Source organism: Oenanthe melanoleuca, chromosome 11 (assembly GCF_029582105.1).
Source record: "Oenanthe melanoleuca isolate GR-GAL-2019-014 chromosome 11, OMel1.0, whole genome shotgun sequence".
Taxonomy (NCBI): domain Eukaryota; kingdom Metazoa; phylum Chordata; class Aves; order Passeriformes; family Muscicapidae; genus Oenanthe; species Oenanthe melanoleuca.
In genome coordinates this window covers 14,938,584-14,957,500 of record NC_079345.1, presented here as the reverse complement: position 1 = coordinate 14,957,500, position 18,917 = coordinate 14,938,584, and the positions used below count along the sequence as shown (strand labels likewise).

At 39.8% G+C, this 18,917-nt stretch overlaps 1 protein-coding gene across 4 annotated transcripts in view; it reads left to right on the top strand.

The window, feature by feature from the left end:
- TSHZ3 (teashirt zinc finger homeobox 3) overlaps positions 1 to 18,648 on the top strand; it is a 67,676-nt gene extending 49,028 nt beyond the window's left edge. For all 4 annotated transcript variants that reach the window (XM_056500870.1, XM_056500869.1, XM_056500867.1 and 1 more), the window contains one exon: positions 10,913 to 18,648. In XM_056500870.1, the coding sequence (XP_056356845.1) occupies positions 10,913 to 14,112 (3,200 nt within the window). In that variant the 3' untranslated portion in view covers positions 14,113 to 18,648. The remainder of the gene's footprint in view (positions 1 to 10,912) is intronic.
- Positions 18,649 to 18,917: the final 269 nt, after the last annotated feature.

Below are 18,917 nucleotides of genomic sequence, written 5' to 3'. Positions count from 1 at the left end.
AATATGGAGATTGCCATCTTACACGTACATTTAGTCTTTGGTTATATTATTTCAAATGTTATGTAGCTTTAATAGCATGAAATAGAAACCTCTACCTGATACAGAGAGAGATATTACATCATTGCTGTAACAATGCTCTGCTGCAAAAGGACTTTTAAAGGATTTCTAATGATAATGAAAATATTCTGATACAGCATTAAGGATTTCACTACTGAAATGTGTTTAATGTAAATATGCTGTCAGATACCCTTCAAGTAATTGACAAGAGCAGATGATTAGCAGTGTTCTCAATAGTGTTTTTGCATAATCTTACATTTTGACAGAACTCTTCAGCTGCTTTTTATTGTCAGTGCTCTGCAATCAGTAATACTTTTTCCTTGACATTTACTTTGTCATTATAAATCTTGTAAGTGGTCATTTAACTTGTTCAGTATGCATGTAAGAATATCATTACTAACACGTTTGAGAAACGTCTTCCTGTTGAGGAACTATTGTGAAAGTAAACTTAAAAAACCCTAAAAGAAGTAGGTTGATGAGTGAAATAAATACCTGTCTGTGAGCATTTTCATGCACATTTCAAGGATGATTTTAAAATCTCCCTCTTATTGAGCATTCACTCTTAAGTCATCAAATTCAACATGCTTGTTGGATTTTTTAAATCTGTTGCTTTTTTATTTTAATACTATTGTTCAGTTATGATAATTTACATCTGACTGACCAAAATTAAACTCTTATGATCCATAAGCATTCATAATTACATACTGCATGTAACATTAATAGTCAATATAATAAACCTTCATCTTTATTGAAGCATCTCTTGTTTCTACAGCAGTTCTTTAATCTATCTCAATAGATTTCTAGTGTACAGCTCATATAGATTTGGTCAGTGACAAGGGTTAGAGTAGTCTTGTAGAACATTTACTTGTAGCTGTGAAAAGCCCACATTCATCAGAGGATTAGGTCGATCAGATTGTACCAGGATCAATGGAAGGACTGTGTGATCCCTCTTAGGCTGTAATGTGTTCACCTTCTTTGGAGAGAATTCACATACACACACATTTCTCTGTCTTAAAGCCATTTATCTCAGAATGTCAAATTGCAATAATTAACCATTATTGATCTTAAATTCAATTAACTTCATTAACACAGGTCATGATGAGGGTGCTGGTAAGGGAAAGGCTCTTGACAAGTGTCTTTTCTTATATGACATTGAATGTTCACAATCATGGCTATAAACTATTCATACTGTGCCACAGGAACATCTTTTAAAAATGACAGGAGTTTGGTTGGTGGCTCAGAAGCGACATTTTAATCCCCTCCCCCTCATCTCCTAGTTCTCAGGGTTTTCCAGCAAATTTTCTATTCAGGAATCAGTGAACCATTTGTTTCTAGCACATTATCTTAGCGTGGCATTATAGCAAACCCCACCTATTCAAATACTCCTCTGTTCAATAGGTACTGGTAGATAGAGACTCATTTACAGATTGTATATCAGTATAGCTGGCAAATGAGTGAAATGAATATTCAGTGCTTCCTTTTGCTCCACATACAAAACAAGCTGGGGCCATCTTGTAGAGGTAATCCTGAGAATCTCTGCTTGTTTCAAGTCCTGAGATTCATATTGCAGTCAATAGTTGTTTTTCTTAAATGAGGGCTGAATAGCAACTGTGAAAGGACACAAAGCTTTGTTGGCCCACACTGAGCTCCTTTCTTAACAGAGGAACTTCATTATAAGCACAAGTTCACAATAGCTGAAATTGTGATTGAAATCATTTGGATTTCTACTATACCATTCATACAGATGTATAGAGTTTATTGTAAGGAGGCACTGCAGCCAAAATAGCTATTGAAACTACTGTAGAAAAGGCTTCAATGCAGCAAAATGAAGGATCAGGCTGAAGGTCTTTGGTACATTTTGAATGTCTTAAGTAATCATGATTATTTACAAATAAATCACCAAGTAGAATGGCTCACTGTAATGCACTGAAGTGTTTTAGGTGAAAACTTGATTTTTACAAATTCTGCAGTGAAGGTGGAAGCTCCAGACATGTTTGTGTTAATATTAGTACAGCTAAACACAAATGCAGCACCAAATTCTAGTTACTGTAAAACTTGTAAGATGTGGACAAATTAGGAGCAACCAAATATGTGGGAAGATTACAGACAGTAGGGTGCAAGATTTTTTCTCGGTGTAAAAAAGAGGCTGAACCATAATCACAAGACTGAGAAATGTGCATAAAGAGAAATGACAACATCAGTTTTGTTCAGAAACAGATTTCTGGAACAATTAAATGGTCATTTTGTCTCTACATTTGCTATTTCCACTCCACTATACAAAGCATTTACTGAGAAGAGGCAGGGCAGAAGCAGAATGGTTTGATTACTGCATTTGAAGAAACTGAAGTTCCCTTACAACATCTGTTTGCTCAGTGAAGGATTATAATAATTACGAGCTATTAGAGCCATATTGAGAACTTCTATGCTCATGGCTGCTTATCCCAGAGTTGGCTGTGAATCTTGTATTAGTTTGTGGAATGCCCTGTGTGCTTTTCAGTGATTAAAAGATGCCACCCAAATGTCTGCTATCAAGCAGAGATTGTGTCATTCTGTATTTTGGTACCAATTCATACAGAGAATTTGGCTTTCTGTTGCCAGGATGTTGACAGTGACTTTTAACTAAAAAAGAAAGCAACCCCCAAAACAAACAATTTTTTTTTTTTTCTTTGAATGTTCTGGTAAATATTTTTGTCCATTTGAGGAAATAGTGATTCTGTGCTTAGAAAAATTCGACAGAGTCCAAAGAACAATTAGGATCAAATGTAACATGAATCTTTTTTCTCTGCTGCTGAGCTCCTATTTCAGTGACTCCCACTGTCATGGAGTGGGGCTCTCCAGCAAGTCTGTAGTACTCCACACACAGCAACTGCCTTGGAAACCAAGGAAAAGCCACTTTTGTCTAACTTAAGAGTGGATCACATTTATTCATGTTGAGTAATTCATACAGCAGATGTAGGTGGGGGTATTTCCTGTTAGTAATGTGCTTGGTCATTGAATTTGTGGAGTTTCTGTGAATTTTTTGAAACTCTAGGGCTGCTTGTGAGCTGATACTTCAGCAGTCTGTGCCTGGTGGTGTTTCCCCTTCCTGGCTGGGTAGCTGGCCTTTAACTGCCCCATGGACAGTGAGGAGCTTCCTGCTCCTTGGAATGGTGTTCATTTGAAACTTTGGTGCACTTGGAGAAAGAGCAGCCTTCCCTGGGGAAGGTGGAGGGGAGGAAGAGGAGGGTGCTACAGGAATGTTGATGAAATGGGATCACAAGGCCCTGGACTGAATCAAACCAAGGAGCAGTTGAGAATTCCCACTGGGTGCTCCCAGTCTCTGTTGCTCATTTGCCCACTGGGTCTGGTCCTAGTGGTGCTGTGAAAGGGTGGTTATGTGGTGACAGGGAGGCCAAGAAGGTTTTTTTTCTCCTTTTTCAGCAGGGTCAGGCAGAAATTCCAGGCACATTCCCATAGGAGCTGTTCAAATCTCTACTCCCTCAGAGTGCAAAGGGGAAAGGAGATGGATTCCACAAAATACCACAGCAAGGAAGGTCCTTCTCTCATTCTACCAGTCCATAACCTTTCTCAGCCTTTCCACTGGATTGATGTCAATCCTGCCTTGCTTATGGTAACCAGCTGTGGGCACACACACTGGGACATGAGCTGTGGTGCTTTAGGCAGTCAGTTGTGTTGTGTGTGTGTGACTGCAAATTCAGATCAAACCTAAAGTGGTGGTGTGTTTCAAGGGTGGGTCATTTGAGCAGGTTTTAGAAAAACCCTGCTCAGCAGGTTGAATTCAGGGAGTTTGGGCCCCAGGGAGGAATCAAGGCAGGGTGCAGGTTTGGAGGAGGAGGCACAATCCATCATGTTCCCTGTCCAGGTCTGGCAGAGTGGGTGTCACAGTGCCCCTGAGTCCTGCTGTGTGCTGGGGGCAGAGCTGTGACAACACTCCAGAAACCTGCTCTATTTTCCTCACTGTGAAAAGAAGTTTGCTGGCAGTCTGCAGGTTCAGCATCATTCACTGGATCCCAGCAGCTTGGCTCAGAGGAGATCTGTAAGCACAGGCTCTGGCTTGTGCTGAGCACGTGCACCTGTGGGTATTCCACTGGGTGAAATAATTGATTCAGCTGAAAACTGGCAGTTATTTTCAATTATACACATATATTGTATTCACATAAACTCACTGTGAGGAAACATAGGAACAGAACAAACTTAAGTCATCTTCCCATGTTTTGTGTAAATAGCAGAATTATATATATTAACCTACAGGAGTGACAGGCTCCTTCACTTGTATTTTTGTCTAGCACCAGACAATTAACTTCTTTTCAGGTTTTCAGCTGTAAACTGTGGATAAGGATGTTTCTTCAACAGGGCTGATGTGAAAAATAAAGCACTCATTGAAGCTCCTGAAGACCTTGGTTAAATGATTCTGTCCAACAGTACCAAGTTGTTTCTAAGCCATCATTTCATATTAGGGCATGCTGTTTTTTCAGGTGTATATTTAGTGAAGGAGATAATACATAAATGTGGGGTTTTTACTTGCTCATTTAAGAAACATCTAAATAGTGTTGTGTTTCAGAAAAAGGAATGCCTCCCTTATCAGAATTAGCAGTTTCTGCATGTTTTCTCTCTTCATTTGTGAGTGGCCTGTGTGACACATTTCTTGTGGCACTGAAAAGTCTGAAGTGAATGGGAGACCTGACTCCTGTACCTTCCTTTAAACTACACAAAACCCAGCAGAGTTTGGAACGCAGTGACATGAGGAAAAGGTGCCTGATGTAAAATTGCTTTGTTCTGTGCTTAGGTGGCCCACACTATAATGACATATAAGCTAATTCCTTGTTATCATCTCTTCACTGTGTGTCCTTGTCCATGTAATTCTCATCTCTTACCACTTACAGTTGATTTGGCCTCTCTGAAGTCTCTCCAAATGTAATACCAGTCCAGGATGCTGAATCAGAGCAGCTGGCTAGCTTCCTCTGGCCTGTTTCTGAGCTCTCTGTGGCGGACAGCTGCAGTGTTTTCATGAAGGAGCAAACAAAGTAGACTTCAAAGTTTTTAGTGCATAATGATAGCCACCCATTATATTGGCATCCTGTGTCACATCACTTCCCGGTGACTTAAACCTACACTCTCAACGGCATGAAAAGGCTGCAGATTTATCAACATGCAAAAAATCCAGCTAAACAAGCATTAATCATGCACATCACATCAAATTAACATGTCCAACATTAATATTCTTGACCTTGCCAGTGGGCAGAGCAATCCGTCTTGCAGCTCCGGTGCGAGGTACCGGCGACTTGGGCCGGCGTGAGAGAGAAGTGCTGACCCCTTCCCTTGGAAATAACATTGCTCTCCCATAATAGACAGTCTTGCCTCCATGAAACAGAACCTTTGACCTTTCTAACAGGAATAATGTCCCTGTCAAGGTGCTGGGTAATCAGTATTGCCATGCCCGTTTAGAGAGCGTTGTCATTTGCCACTCTCGTAAGCAGGGCAGTCGCTCCTGCCTCCCTCCTGACTGCCTAATGAGGAGCCTGCCAGCATCTCTGCCAAGGACTGAAGTCTCAAACACAGTTTCACTTACATGGGAATTATCAGTTAGTCTCAGTGTAGAAATAGCTCATGTTGTGGGTGAAATGTTTCCCTTTCCTGCTGTGAGTGGAAGGCCTGTGGAGTGGGAGTTTTCTAACAGACTAATATAACTCTTTTCTGTGCCTTCATTTGCATTAGGTCTTTGATTGACTCCATCCACCGAGCTGGTTTGCTCTTGCCTCTGCTGATTAATTTTGTGAATAAGGTTCATTGGCACTGTCAGATCATCTCCATGCTGCTGTTCCTCTCTTGGCTTTCTCTGCACTAGTGTTGGGACAGAGCCACCCCTTAACCCAAATGGTCCCAACAAAACTGGGGACTCTGAGGTTTTTTCAAAGATTACTTACATATTTTAAAAATATTCTGTTAATTTCTCAGGTGGCTGGTGTCTGGTTTAAAACAGAATGGGACAAGTATTTAGGACAAGGCTGTGCACTGCCAGCAGCAGGGCAGTGACAGGAGCACCTCTTGTGCAGTGCCATGGAATGGGGAGTGAGGGTCAGGCTGCAGAGGCACTGTCTGGCAGAGACCTACTCACTGCTCCCCTTTATGACCTGATGTGATCCTTTCCCCCTCTTTCTTTTTTACTGGGAATATAATATTCATCCTGTAAGCATTAGGAGCATGTCTGCATTTTTTCAAGTGTGAAATATAGATGGGCTCAAGTTCTTAAGGACTGAGAAGTTTCTTCTCCCAATGAACTCAAAATTAAATGATTTGGAAGAAGACCCTCAGTATTACTTGATGGTTTTGAATTATTCATAACAAAGATGATTTTTTTAAGTAAAAAGCCATTTTAAAGCAAAAATGTTTCCAAGGAACTGAGTGGTTTTGATAGACTTTCATAGCTGAGCATTTTTCATGTGAGAAGAATATTGGAATGTTTTGTTCCTTTTCAAGCAAACAGCATATATGCTAGTTTAAATATACCCCCAGTGAGCTAATTAAAACAAAAGAAAAAAATTTGGCAAGAAAAAAACATAATTAAAACAAGAAATTTCAAAAGTATTGAAATTAAATATTTGGATACATCCAAGCCAAAATATATGGTCTCAGCTGCATTTTTCAGGAAATGAGAAAAAAAAAACAAAAAAGCATATATTGGGTTTTGGAGAACAGTAAAATGCACCTTTAGTGCTGCTATTCTTGAGGAGGTGTGTGTGTCCAGCCATTCAGGGGGGGTGTTGCCTTGGAGGGGTGACAGCCATGCAGGGTTTGCTGCAGCTCTGGCATGGGGTGCAGGTGAGCCCAGGACAGCAGCAGGCACAGCTGCTGTGGCTCCACAGGGCTGCTCTGCCCCTGGGGACACTGTGGGCTGCTGTGCCCCTCTCGTGCAACAGATCCCAGGTATGTGAGTTTATTACTGTCTGTGCAATATGTAGATAATTTTGGACAGTGATGGATCACAATTTATTTCCACTGGCAAAGAAATGATCCATAGCTCAGTTATGAAGGTAATTCCCTCTTGTGTGGAAATGAATTGCATTATACCACAGCTTACTGTTATATATTGATATCAAATGTGTTAATTTCATTGTTACCTAGCACTTTAGTTAATAATTAGAACAAATATTAATGAGGGAACTGTCTCTTCTCAACTTCACTCTGGCTGTACCTGCAAGTTGTTTCTGAACCCCTTTGCTATCCTTTTCTCTAGAAACTTGAAGGCCATGCCAGGCAACAGCTTTCCACATTTTATTCAAATTCTGTGTCACAGTGACACCTCTGCTCAATTTGCAGGCAATTTCCTGTGGGTTATGGTGCCCTGTGAGATGTAAACTAAACACTTTTTTGAGAACTATGATTTTTTTTTTGTCCTTTTGGTCTAGAAAAACAAAACCCAGAACTGCCTAATTTCTTCCCTTTCCACTTTTATTAACTTCTGCCACTAGAATTGACTTTAAAGTTGTTTCTGTTCCCCTCAGACTTTGGTGTTGAGGCGTTGAAGAAGAGTTTTACAGATACCCTGCTGTTCGAACATTTATTCTGCACTTGAAAAATATCAAACTGCGAGTCTTTTTTGGCCTTTTCTTTCTTTTTTTACATAATAGGGTAATGGCTAAGTAAGGATGAGCTGGTGGCAGTGCTTCTTATAAACAGACTGTCCTCCAGGCAGTGAATCACAGTGGAAAACCTTTTTACCATCCTCTCCTGATTTTATTCTCTCCTTTCACAATCTCTTTGCTTTTCCTGTAGGTACTTCACCAAACAAGAAATTTCTTTGCTATGGGCCTCCTTGTCCATATTTCTGGTGCAGTGAGGCTGTTACCTTCCTCTGTTCTCACACAGACCATTTCTGGCCCCTGAGCAGGGTGTGGCGAGCAGGGACACCTTCCTCTAGACCAGGTTTCATCCCCTCTCTCCTGTGCAGGGGAAGGAGCCCTTGGAACTGTCATTTTTTCAAATTTGCAGGTTGCTGGGTTAAATTCCACACTGTCGTTTGTGCCTCATTTCCTGCATTTCTGGATCAAAGACTGATGTCACAAGTTGGCTTCACAACTTGAGCTTAGGAAGGGGAACAGCTATAGAGGAGGCAGCTCCTGGTTAACACGCAAATATGCTTGATAGTTGGTGAAAAGGGCAAAGAAAGCATGAAAGGTAAATAGATTTACATTTAAATGAGCCGCATGCTGGAGGTTTTCCCTAATGTAAAAGTCACTCTCTAAAAAAGCTGTGAATGTGACAAGCCTTTCAGTTCAAACAAAATTCATAAGACTTCAGCAGTAAGAGAAATAAAAAAGGAAAGAATAACACACTAATTAGGGAGTTGGTGCTGTGCCCTCTGTTTGTGTTGGTGGGCAGGGATGGAGCCCTTGGGTCTGGAATGTGGTGTGGTGGTGGGAAGGGGTGGCACACACTCAGCAGGAGGAAAACTGAAGCCGGGCACACTCAGAGTGCCTTGCTGTGGCACCCCAGCCTGCAGGTGTCTATGAGGTCTCTTCAAGGCAGGTAGTGTGCTGATAACTTTGGGTGCTTTTTACTTTGTGGAAAGGAAATTATTGTGCAGTTTCAAAACAGAGGCAAAGAAGCAGGAGTTGTAAAAGAAAATCTGCTTCCACAAGGTGGAATAGGAAAAGGGTATATTTGCTTCCAAATCAGAGGTTTCATGCCATGATTCCTTCCTTCCATCCTTCCTTATTCAGTAGGATTTGGTGTGCTCAAGAGAGAGGCTGTTAACTGTCAGTTGTCTGCACATTATCAGTAGTTATCCAAAATGTTTCAGCTTTAGAGAGTAATTTGAACTGCTTTTGTCTCCTTTGCTAAAGTTCTTAAAATCCACTTTTTCAAATTATGTATTGGTTTTGTCGCAAGCATTTGCAGACAAATGCTGAACCTTACTTCAACTTGCTGCTGTGTCTTTGATGTACATAAAAAAATACTTTTTCTCAAAATATTTTGAAAAAGCATAAAATAGACCAAAACAGCACAGCTCTATTTCATTAGAATGGTATACTTGTTTCCAAAGTCTGATCTTTGTGCCAGCACCTTTGAAGCATTATATGATATTTATATATCATATAATATATGATCAATATATGATATTTAACACAATTCTTTCAAACTCTATGTTCCCAAATTTTAAAAACAGGATCCTTGCTGCTTGAATTTTCTGCATTGAAATTATTTGAACTGAAATATTTAATCATTATTATGTGTTGCTGTTACATGGTATGTTTGTGCTTTCAAAGGTTTAACTTGTGTTCTGAGGATCAGATTATAACTTTACATGCTTGGAGGAAGATTTACTACCATTCATCCATGTGAAAGAACAGTAGTGAATATTTTGTATTACCTAACTGAACGAAGAAATTCTCCATGTGAAACTAAAAGCCTGATTTCATTGTCACTTTAACAGTTGTTTTGTCTCTTGTGGTTTTCTGATAACATTTAAACATATTTTCCCTGAAAGAAGTTTGCAAGGTTTAATACCATGTGTGTGATACCTACTGCAGTGTTCTACATTTTTCAGTCTGTTGGTTAAAGTAGAGCTTTTTGGGGTGTAAACTGCTATCTTCTCTGCACTATTGCCTGAAGAAATAAGCTATAGGTTGTTCAAGATACAAGTACCCTACATATTCCAGATGTGTTGCAGAAAAGGTCAAATGTCAGGTGTCTTTAACCACAGAGTACATTGAAAATGTGAGTTTTTTTAGTTTATAAATATCTTGGTGAGAGATTTTAAATTCCACTGAAAAGACTCATATTCTATTTTTGCTTTCCTGCAAATTAATGCATTATATAGAAATAGATAATTTTGATTAGTTAATGATTCTTTTTTTTCATGTTCCCAAAATTTTTTTGCCTAAAGGAAAAACTTAGGTAGACCTAGTATATGTAAAACAGAAGCACCATGGAAAAAAAAAGGTTTACTGTCAGTTGCCAACTGTCCTATTCAAGAAGAGTATCTTAGATTTACATCACCAGTTGCATTACTTGAGGGGAAAAAAAGACAGGATCCCTGTTGGGTGTCCGTGTAGCTTATGCTGAGTAAATATTGACAAAGTAGTCTAAAGTGCAAACACTTTGACATTTGTAAGGTCCACTGGAAGGTCTTGTATATATTTATACAGCAAGAATGAGTGCAGCATACCAATTTCATTGAACAAGCTCCTGACATAATTCTGCATGGGCGTTCTTGTGGAGGAAGTTGAGTATAAATGGGAATGGGATATCTGTTGCACCCATAAAGAATATTCTCAAATTGCTTTGAATGAGTTGTTTCCAAAGGTTACATCACTTGCATTTAACCATCTCTTTTAAAATGTGACATGGTTAATGATGATAAGTTTAAAAAATCTATTTTTAAAATATATTTTAACTGGCAATTTTTTTACTTTGTAGAAATTCTTGATGTTTGTTGTGCATTATATTTATTAAAGATTGAGTCTCAAAACTGTAATGAGCAAAAAATGCTTGCTTAATTTAAATTGTGAATCTGTCTGTTAAGAAATGCATTAGGGGTAGGAGAAGCATAAGACATATTAATTGACAGACAGGAACTGCTGTCTCTGAGGTTGATACAAGTAATTTATTACTTTAGAAATGAATGCCACCTCCAGAATGTGCTTCATTAATTTCAAATTTAGTTTTAATTTCAAGCTGTTGCCCCTTGAGAAGAATAAGGTGGCAAATTATGTTTGAAGAGCAGATTTTTTTTTCTTGCTCTGAAGAAACACTAAATTTTAACTGTTTAATTTTACAAATAAGTACACTTCTTTGGCTAAAGCAAAAGTAGGATGAGCAGAAACTAACTTGTGTTTTCTTCTGTTCATAATAGCCTATGTTTCAGACGAACTAAAAGCAGCAGCGCTGGTGGAAGAAGATGTGGAACCTGATGAAAATGCAGTTGATGGGGAGCCTTCAGCAAAGTATGCATGTCCAGAAAAAGACTTCAGTAAGAACTGCCAAAGCTACCAAAACTCTCCAGCAGCCGAGTTCTCTAGCCATGAAATGGACAGTGAGTCCCACATCAGTGAGACAAGTGACCGCATGGCAGACTTTGAGAGCAGCTCCATTAAAAATGAGGAGGAGAGCAAGGAGGTTTCCATACCACTGGAAGACTCTACGGTGTCTGACAGTTTAGAACAAATGAAGGCCGTGTATAACAACTTCCTCTCCAATTCCTACTGGTCCAATCTCAATTTGAACCTTCACCAGCCAATTTCGGAAAAAAACAACGGTAGCAGCAGCAGTAGCAGCAGCAGCAGCAGCAGTTGTGGAAGTGGCAGCTTTGACTGGCACCAGACTGCGATGGCCAAAACACTGCAGCAGGTTTCTCAGAGCAGAATTCTGCCTGAACCGAGCCTTTTCAGCACAGTGCAGCTGTACAGACAGAGCAGCAAGCTCTATGGCTCTATATTCACTGGAGCCAGTAAATTCCGCTGTAAAGACTGCAGTGCTGCCTACGATACTTTGGTAGAATTAACAGTGCACATGAATGAAACAGGACATTATCGAGATGACAACCATGAAACAGATAACAATAACCCCAAAAGATGGTCCAAACCTCGCAAACGTTCTTTGCTTGAAATGGAGGGGAAAGAAGATGCCCAGAAAGTGCTAAAGTGTATGTACTGTGGTCATTCATTTGAATCTCTTCAGGATTTGAGTGTTCATATGATCAAAACAAAACACTACCAAAAAGTGCCTCTGAAGGAACCTGTTACCCCTGTAGCAGCAAAAATTATCCCAGCTACTAGAAAGAAAGCATCACTGGAGCTTGAACTTCCAAGCTCTCCAGACTCCACGGCTGGGACACCAAAAGCCACAATCTCAGATAGCAACGATGCACTTCAAAAGAATTCCAACCCCTACATCACGCCAAATAACCGCTACGGCCACCAGAACGGTGCCAGCTACGCCTGGCACTTTGAGGCCAGGAAATCTCAGATTCTGAAGTGCATGGAGTGTGGAAGTTCTCATGACACCCTGCAGGAGCTCACGGCTCACATGATGGTGACGGGACATTTTATCAAAGTCACTAACTCTGCCATGAAAAAAGGGAAACCAATTATAGAAGCCCCAGCCACACCGACCATAACGTCCTTAGTAGATGAGAAGGTCCAGTCTGTGCCACTAGCTGCCACCACCTTTACATCTCCTTCCAACACACCTTCTAGTGTTTCCCCTAAATTAAATGTTGAGATTAAAAAAGAAGTAGATAAGGAAAGAGTCATTGCTGATGACAAAATGAAAGATAAAGAGAAGTCAAGTGAAGATGAGGAGAAGTATGATATTTCCTCAAAATACCATTACTTGACTGAAAATGACCTAGAAGAAAGCCCTAAGGGGGGATTAGATATATTGAAGTCTTTAGAAAACACGGTTACATCAGCTATAAACAAAGCCCAGAATGGCACACCGAGCTGGGGTGGCTACCCCAGCATTCATGCTGCCTACCAGCTGCCTAATATGATGAAGCTGTCCTTGGGCTCATCTGGGAAGAGTACACCCTTGAAACCTATGTTTGGAAACAACGAGCTAGTATCACCAACTAAGAACCAGCCCCTAGTGTCTCCACCCAGCAGTCAGACCTCACCCGTGCCAAAAACAAACTTTCACGCCATGGAAGAGTTGGTGAAGAAGGTCACTGAGAAGGTGGCTAAAGTGGAGGAGAAGATGAAAGAGCCTGAAGGAAAGCTCTCCCCGCTGAAGCGTGCGACGCCTTCGCCGTGCAGCAGTGAAGTCAGTGAACCCCTGAAGATGGAGCCCCCCAGTGATGGTGGCTTTAAAAGCCAGCAGAACAGCCCAGTTCCTCAGAGAGATGGTTGCAAAGATAGCCCAACCGTAGAACCTGTGGAAAATGGGAAAGAGCCTGTGAAATCCATTGTAGGTTCTTTAAGTAGCAGCACAGCCATCATCACTGACCACCCTCCCGAACAGCCATTTGTAAATCCATTAAGTGCACTGCAATCCGTCATGAACATTCACCTTGGCAAGGCAGCAAAGCCATCCTTGCCCGCTCTGGATCCAATGAGCATGCTTTTTAAAATGAGCAACAGCTTGGCAGAAAAGGCTGCAGTGGCCACCCCACCTCTACAGTCCAAAAAATCAGACCACTTAGACCGTTATTTTTATCATGTCAACAATGACCAACCCATAGATTTGACGAAAGGCAAGAGTGACAAAAGCTGCTCTTTGGGTTCAGCGCTTTTGTCATCCACATCGACATCTTCTGCATCTTCTTCATCTACAGTGACAACAGCAAAGACATCTGCAGTCGTGTCATTCATGTCAAACTCGCCGCTACGCGAGAATGCCTTGTCAGATATATCTGATATGCTGAAGAACCTGACAGAAAGTCACACATCAAAATCTTCCACACCTTCCAGCATATCTGAGAAATCTGACATTGATGGTACCACAATAGAGGAACCAGAAGAGAGTACACCAGCTCAGAAAAGGAAGGGACGTCAGTCTAACTGGAACCCTCAGCACTTGCTCATATTGCAGGCCCAGTTTGCAGCCAGCTTACGGCAGACTTCAGAGGGGAAATACATCATGTCAGACTTGAGCCCTCAAGAAAGAATGCACATTTCCAGGTTTACGGGACTCTCAATGACCACAATTAGCCACTGGCTGGCCAATGTGAAATACCAGCTCCGAAGGACGGGGGGAACTAAGTTCCTTAAAAATTTGGACACTGGGCACCCAGTGTTCTTTTGTAATGACTGTGCTTCACAGATCAGAACTCCTTCTACTTATATCAGTCATCTTGAATCGCATCTGGGTTTCAGGTTAAGAGACTTGTCCAAACTGTCCAGTGAACAGATTAACAATCAGATAGCACAAGCAAAGTCACCGTCTGAAAAACTGGTGACGTCCTCTCCAGAGGAAGATATCGGAACTTCTTATCAGTGCAAACTTTGCAACAGGACTTTTGCAAGCAAGCATGCTGTTAAACTTCATCTTAGTAAAACACATGGGAAGTCACCAGAGGATCATCTTCTGTACGTTTCAGAGTTAGAGAAGCAGTAGCATTTGCTTTTGATTAAAATAACTGTAATTTGCTTTGAGGAAAACTGTCAAAGACGCCTTAAAGCTACTGTTTAGTTCTTGGCACATGTTCTTATTTTAACTCCAGAGTCGCTCTGGGCTGAACTGTTTTGTATAACTGTACAGTGTTTAAATAGAGGTGCATAATCAGCTGTTGTTACTGGTAAAATATGAAGGTTAAAATGCAGTGGTAAGTGTTTGGAACTTTGTGTAAATTGGATTTAGTTGCTGTGCATCCCTCTGATGCATCAAGCTGCATGCATTAACAGACAGTTTAATTAAGCATTTATAACTAATTCTGGTGCACTTTTTCATGTGACCTAAGTGTGCTGGTATTTCTCACCCTATAATCTTTAGCCCTCTGAGTACTTTGAAGCACTTTTGCATTAATTTGGTAAAAAATGTAAGGATATGCTTTTTTTTTTAGACCCTTACTAGCTTAGTTCTGATTACTAATATGAACCTCCATTTATGCAGAGGTGTCTCACACCTTGAAATTTAAAAATATAATTTTCACATTGAAACATAGATGTATATATTGTATAGATTTCAAAATCTCTTATGGAAAATGTGATTGTGGTTAATGCCATTTTCTTTTTCTTTTCAGCATTTTTAGCAGCAGCGAGGTTTGTACCTGATAAGTACCAGGTATAAACTGTACCTATATATAGTGTATATTTCATTTTTTTTTAGATCTAACAGTTTTTCCTTTAACAATCAAACATTGTAAATTATGTGATAAAAGATACCACAGATAGCATTTATAAAGTATTCAGAAACATTATTCTTAAAGCAAAGTATGTTTTGCTTTGTTTTGCTATACAGTACATCTATATTAAGAGAGGTTCATGTTTAAATTATACATATTTATTAGTGTTGCTATCATTTGTTTGGTCTTTTTTTTGGTTTTTCGTTTTTTGTTTCTTTTTTTTTTTTTTTAATTGTCTGAAGAAACAGAAGCCACGGACTGCATTCCTGGCCTGCATTCTAACTGTTTTGCACAACATGACTTTTAAAGGTATTTATTAGTAAAAAAAAAGAAAAAAATAAAATAAAAAGAGAAAATTCAAAATAAACTCAGTGCTCAAAGGGTTAAATCTATTTGAAAAACTTGTACTGTATTTCCTAAACATTGATAAAGCCTTTAAAATGTTTGTACTGTAATACTTTGCTTAAAAAGTTATGAGGCATTCTGTGATATAACCTCTTTTACTTATTTATAAGCGCTCTTGGTTGTTATTTCCTATTGTAGAATGCCTTTTTATTTCAATTGGTAACTTTCTGTTTTGTTCTGCCTAATTATTCTCCCAAGATTCCATACTGCAGCTTTATCTTTAGGCATATGAAAGGTAACCCGTGGTTACCAGCACACTAAGTGATTCTGTTCGTCTCCATTTTTGGCAGTTAATTTGCAGAAGTAACTGACAGCTGACACCATATGAGAATCTATGTATAAAATATTGGCATGTAAACAGCACAGACACTGTAATGCACTCTGTGCCCTGTTTTGTTGTTGACAATGAAGCACCATTATATGACTCTTCATATAACCTTTTTTTCTACAGCAGCATTAAAATTGTCTTTTTGCTATAATTTTGTGTTGCGTTCACAATTATGTCTGAAATGTGCTACGACTAACGAGCACATTAAAATTAAATTGTATGCTATCTGTTTATGACTGAAGCTTGAGTAGGTTTCTTCATCTGCCAGGTGCTGGCAGTCAAAAGCTGCACATAAATCACTGGAGTTTTAGTGAACTTTAGCATTTAAAGAGCAGGGTAGCACTTATTCAAAGGCTGCATTAACAGAGTTTTTTCCCCCCAGAAGAGATAAATGAGCGTTATAACTCCCTTCTAAGCGTCAGGTAAGGCTGGCTGTGGAGAGGGGGGTTAGCAGCAGTGCATGGCAAAGCAAATAGGTGTTTTGCTGTGAGTTCAGACCCAGGCAGGCAGCACTGCTCACACGCCTTCCTCCTGAATGCATTGGGCAGAGTCTGCACCCGAGGGTGTTCCACAGCTCAGAGAATCCCTTTCCACCTACCCAGCATTCCCAGATGACAGGAGAAGGAACCTGAGACCGCTGACTTCAACTCTGTGGTTTGAAGTGAGTCCTCTCCTGGCCCTACCTGCTGCCAGGCAGCATTCCCGGCAGGTAGAGAGGGGGAGAGGAGGTGAATGAGCACCAAAGAAAAGCAAACAATCTGGAGCACTTATATAATGATGGCAGACTTTTACTGGTGCTGACAGGTCATCCCATCAAAGCCTTTGCATCTCCAAACACCCACACTACTGTGCATGGCAGTGATGTCTTTTGCCAGTCAGGTGAATTCTGGGTCCAGAGGTGGTTGCACAGGAACCAAACCCACATTACAGAGCTTCAGCATCCTGAGTGAGAGCTACCATCCCAATGTCAAATGTGCAGTTTCCTTCCTGTTTTAAAAAAATCCACCATCTTCCAGTAACAAGTCATTGGATCTTTGGTTCTCTTTGCCTTTCTGTCCTTCTTTCCATTCTTCCATCTTTCTCTGTAACGTTAAAGGTCAGTACTATGTCTCAAAAACGTGTTGGAGTGTTCTGTTCACTCTATGGCAAATGCTGCTAGGTGGACCAAGTGAATGGGATCAGGGCTTTGGGTTTTTTCCTCCTCTTTTGGCTCACACTTGAGTCTGATCATAAGGTCATCTGTGTGTCAATGTTTATGGCCTCAGCTCAAATTCCAGCAATAAAATCACAGCAGTTTTACTGTACCATCCCAGGAGTCCCTCACTTAGTGAGGAAAGGGAACCTGGCTGGCTGAAGTCTTCCCTGGAGCCTCCCAGGTGCCTGTCCACATTTTTACAAATACATGATCTCAGTCTGAACCCAGCCAAACTTTTTACCTCTACAGCAGAGAATTCCTCTTTTGAAAATTATAACAGCTTAAATATAGTATTTGGTTGCAAACCAGAAATTCACCCATAAGGAGACTGGCAGATTATTGCATATATTGTCAATCAATGTATTTTTAAGATGCACCATTGACTTATAATAGTAATGCTCAGAGCTCTGTATGCAATACTGTTATCTGGGACACGGGAGGGAGTAAAAGCAAGAGACTGCAGACTCTGCAGGGTTCTTTCCACTTACTCTTAAAATACAGGCAGGGGATCTGATGATCTGATGAAACCTCCCTGATCTGGTAAAAATCAGTTCCTGGGCCTGACTTACCTGGGTCTGAAAGTGCAGTGAGATGCACCAGGTACAAATTCAGGGAGTGTCCAGATCTGCCACTGTGCACCAGAAAGGACTTTTTAAATGTGCTTCTCATAATGTGCTTGAAACTTTGCAAATGAATGGTTAGTATCTGAATATCCCAAATTTATTAAAATAAAGTTCAGCTTGCATTTCAGAACCTCCAGGACTGGCATACCAATGTGATTTCACATTATAAAGAATTTAGAGAATCAATGAACTAGAATAATGTTCTTTTCATCCATACACTGGTATGTATATTGGCATGGTAACTATTAGTGCTAACCAAATCACCAACCTAGCTGTGTCGAGATAATTTTTTTCCTATTAGACAAACACGAAAGTATAAATGCAGGAATTTAAAATAAGCATCTGACTTCCGACTTTTGCTTTGCATTTGATATTTTATTTAGAAATATGCAGATCAAGTGCAAGAGAAAACAAAATGCCTCAAGAAAGAGGTTAAAAATGAAATTGTGATGGGTGAGAAGAGCTTTAAATCACAGGTGTATAAAGGTGACCCTGGTCTAACCCCACCCAAGTAGTGGCTTGTTGCAGCATACTGTATATCTTCCAGCCATCACATTTACGCAGTATCTTAAAATAACATTTGTGATAAATGTGCAATTTAACTAATTTATGGTGCTATGATGTGCTCAGGGCTACATGCAAGATGAAAATCTTAAATGGAGCTTGAACAGCTCACTTCACAACAAGAAATCAATATGCCAGATCTTAGAGAGCTGTTCACTGGAGTCAACATTTAGCAAAAAAAAAAATTAAATTCAGGGAATGTATCTTTAAGTTTTAGTGAGTCGGAAATCTAAAATTAACTGAAATATGACTTTTAGGCTAGAGTAAGGAACTTTTTCTGAAACCAAAATCTTTCTAGAATCTTCATTATATTTTATTTTTGTATTAAAACTGAAAATATATTATTTTAATTATGCGTGTGTTTTTGTGGTAATCACTATGTGCAATTTTTTATCCAAACCAAGGCAGATTAGTGTTATCAATATGGGAATTATCTGTTGCATTTAAATATGGCTGTGTACTTTGCTATATAAAGCTAAACATGATATGACTCTGCATGTTATGACAGCAAAAAAAAATCTGGCTATACTTTGAGATTTAAAAAAATACTGGCATGTATTGAACGGAAGAACCTTTTTTAATTTTGCAAGTTATTTCAGCTGCAACAGAAAAAAAAAGGAACAGTGGTGCAAGTGGAACAGAAACAACTGGTAATAAAGCTAAATTTAATTAATAAATTTTGTATTTTAAAGTACGCCTCCAGAGAGCCTTATATATTTCCTAGAAAAATATCAGATTATAACGATCACTGCTGCCTGCTTTGTTTGGGTAACTTTTTGTTACAAGAATATGCTGGAGCTTTGCTTGGTGGTCTGTTACCCACACTGCTCCACAGAGCTGAAACACAGGGAATGGTCATAAAACTGGACTTTATCAAGGAAAAGAGAAAAAAAAAAAAACAGAAAAATTCAAGATTACCAACTTTTTAAAAGGCACTGGATTGTCCTGTTAGCCAAGGATGAA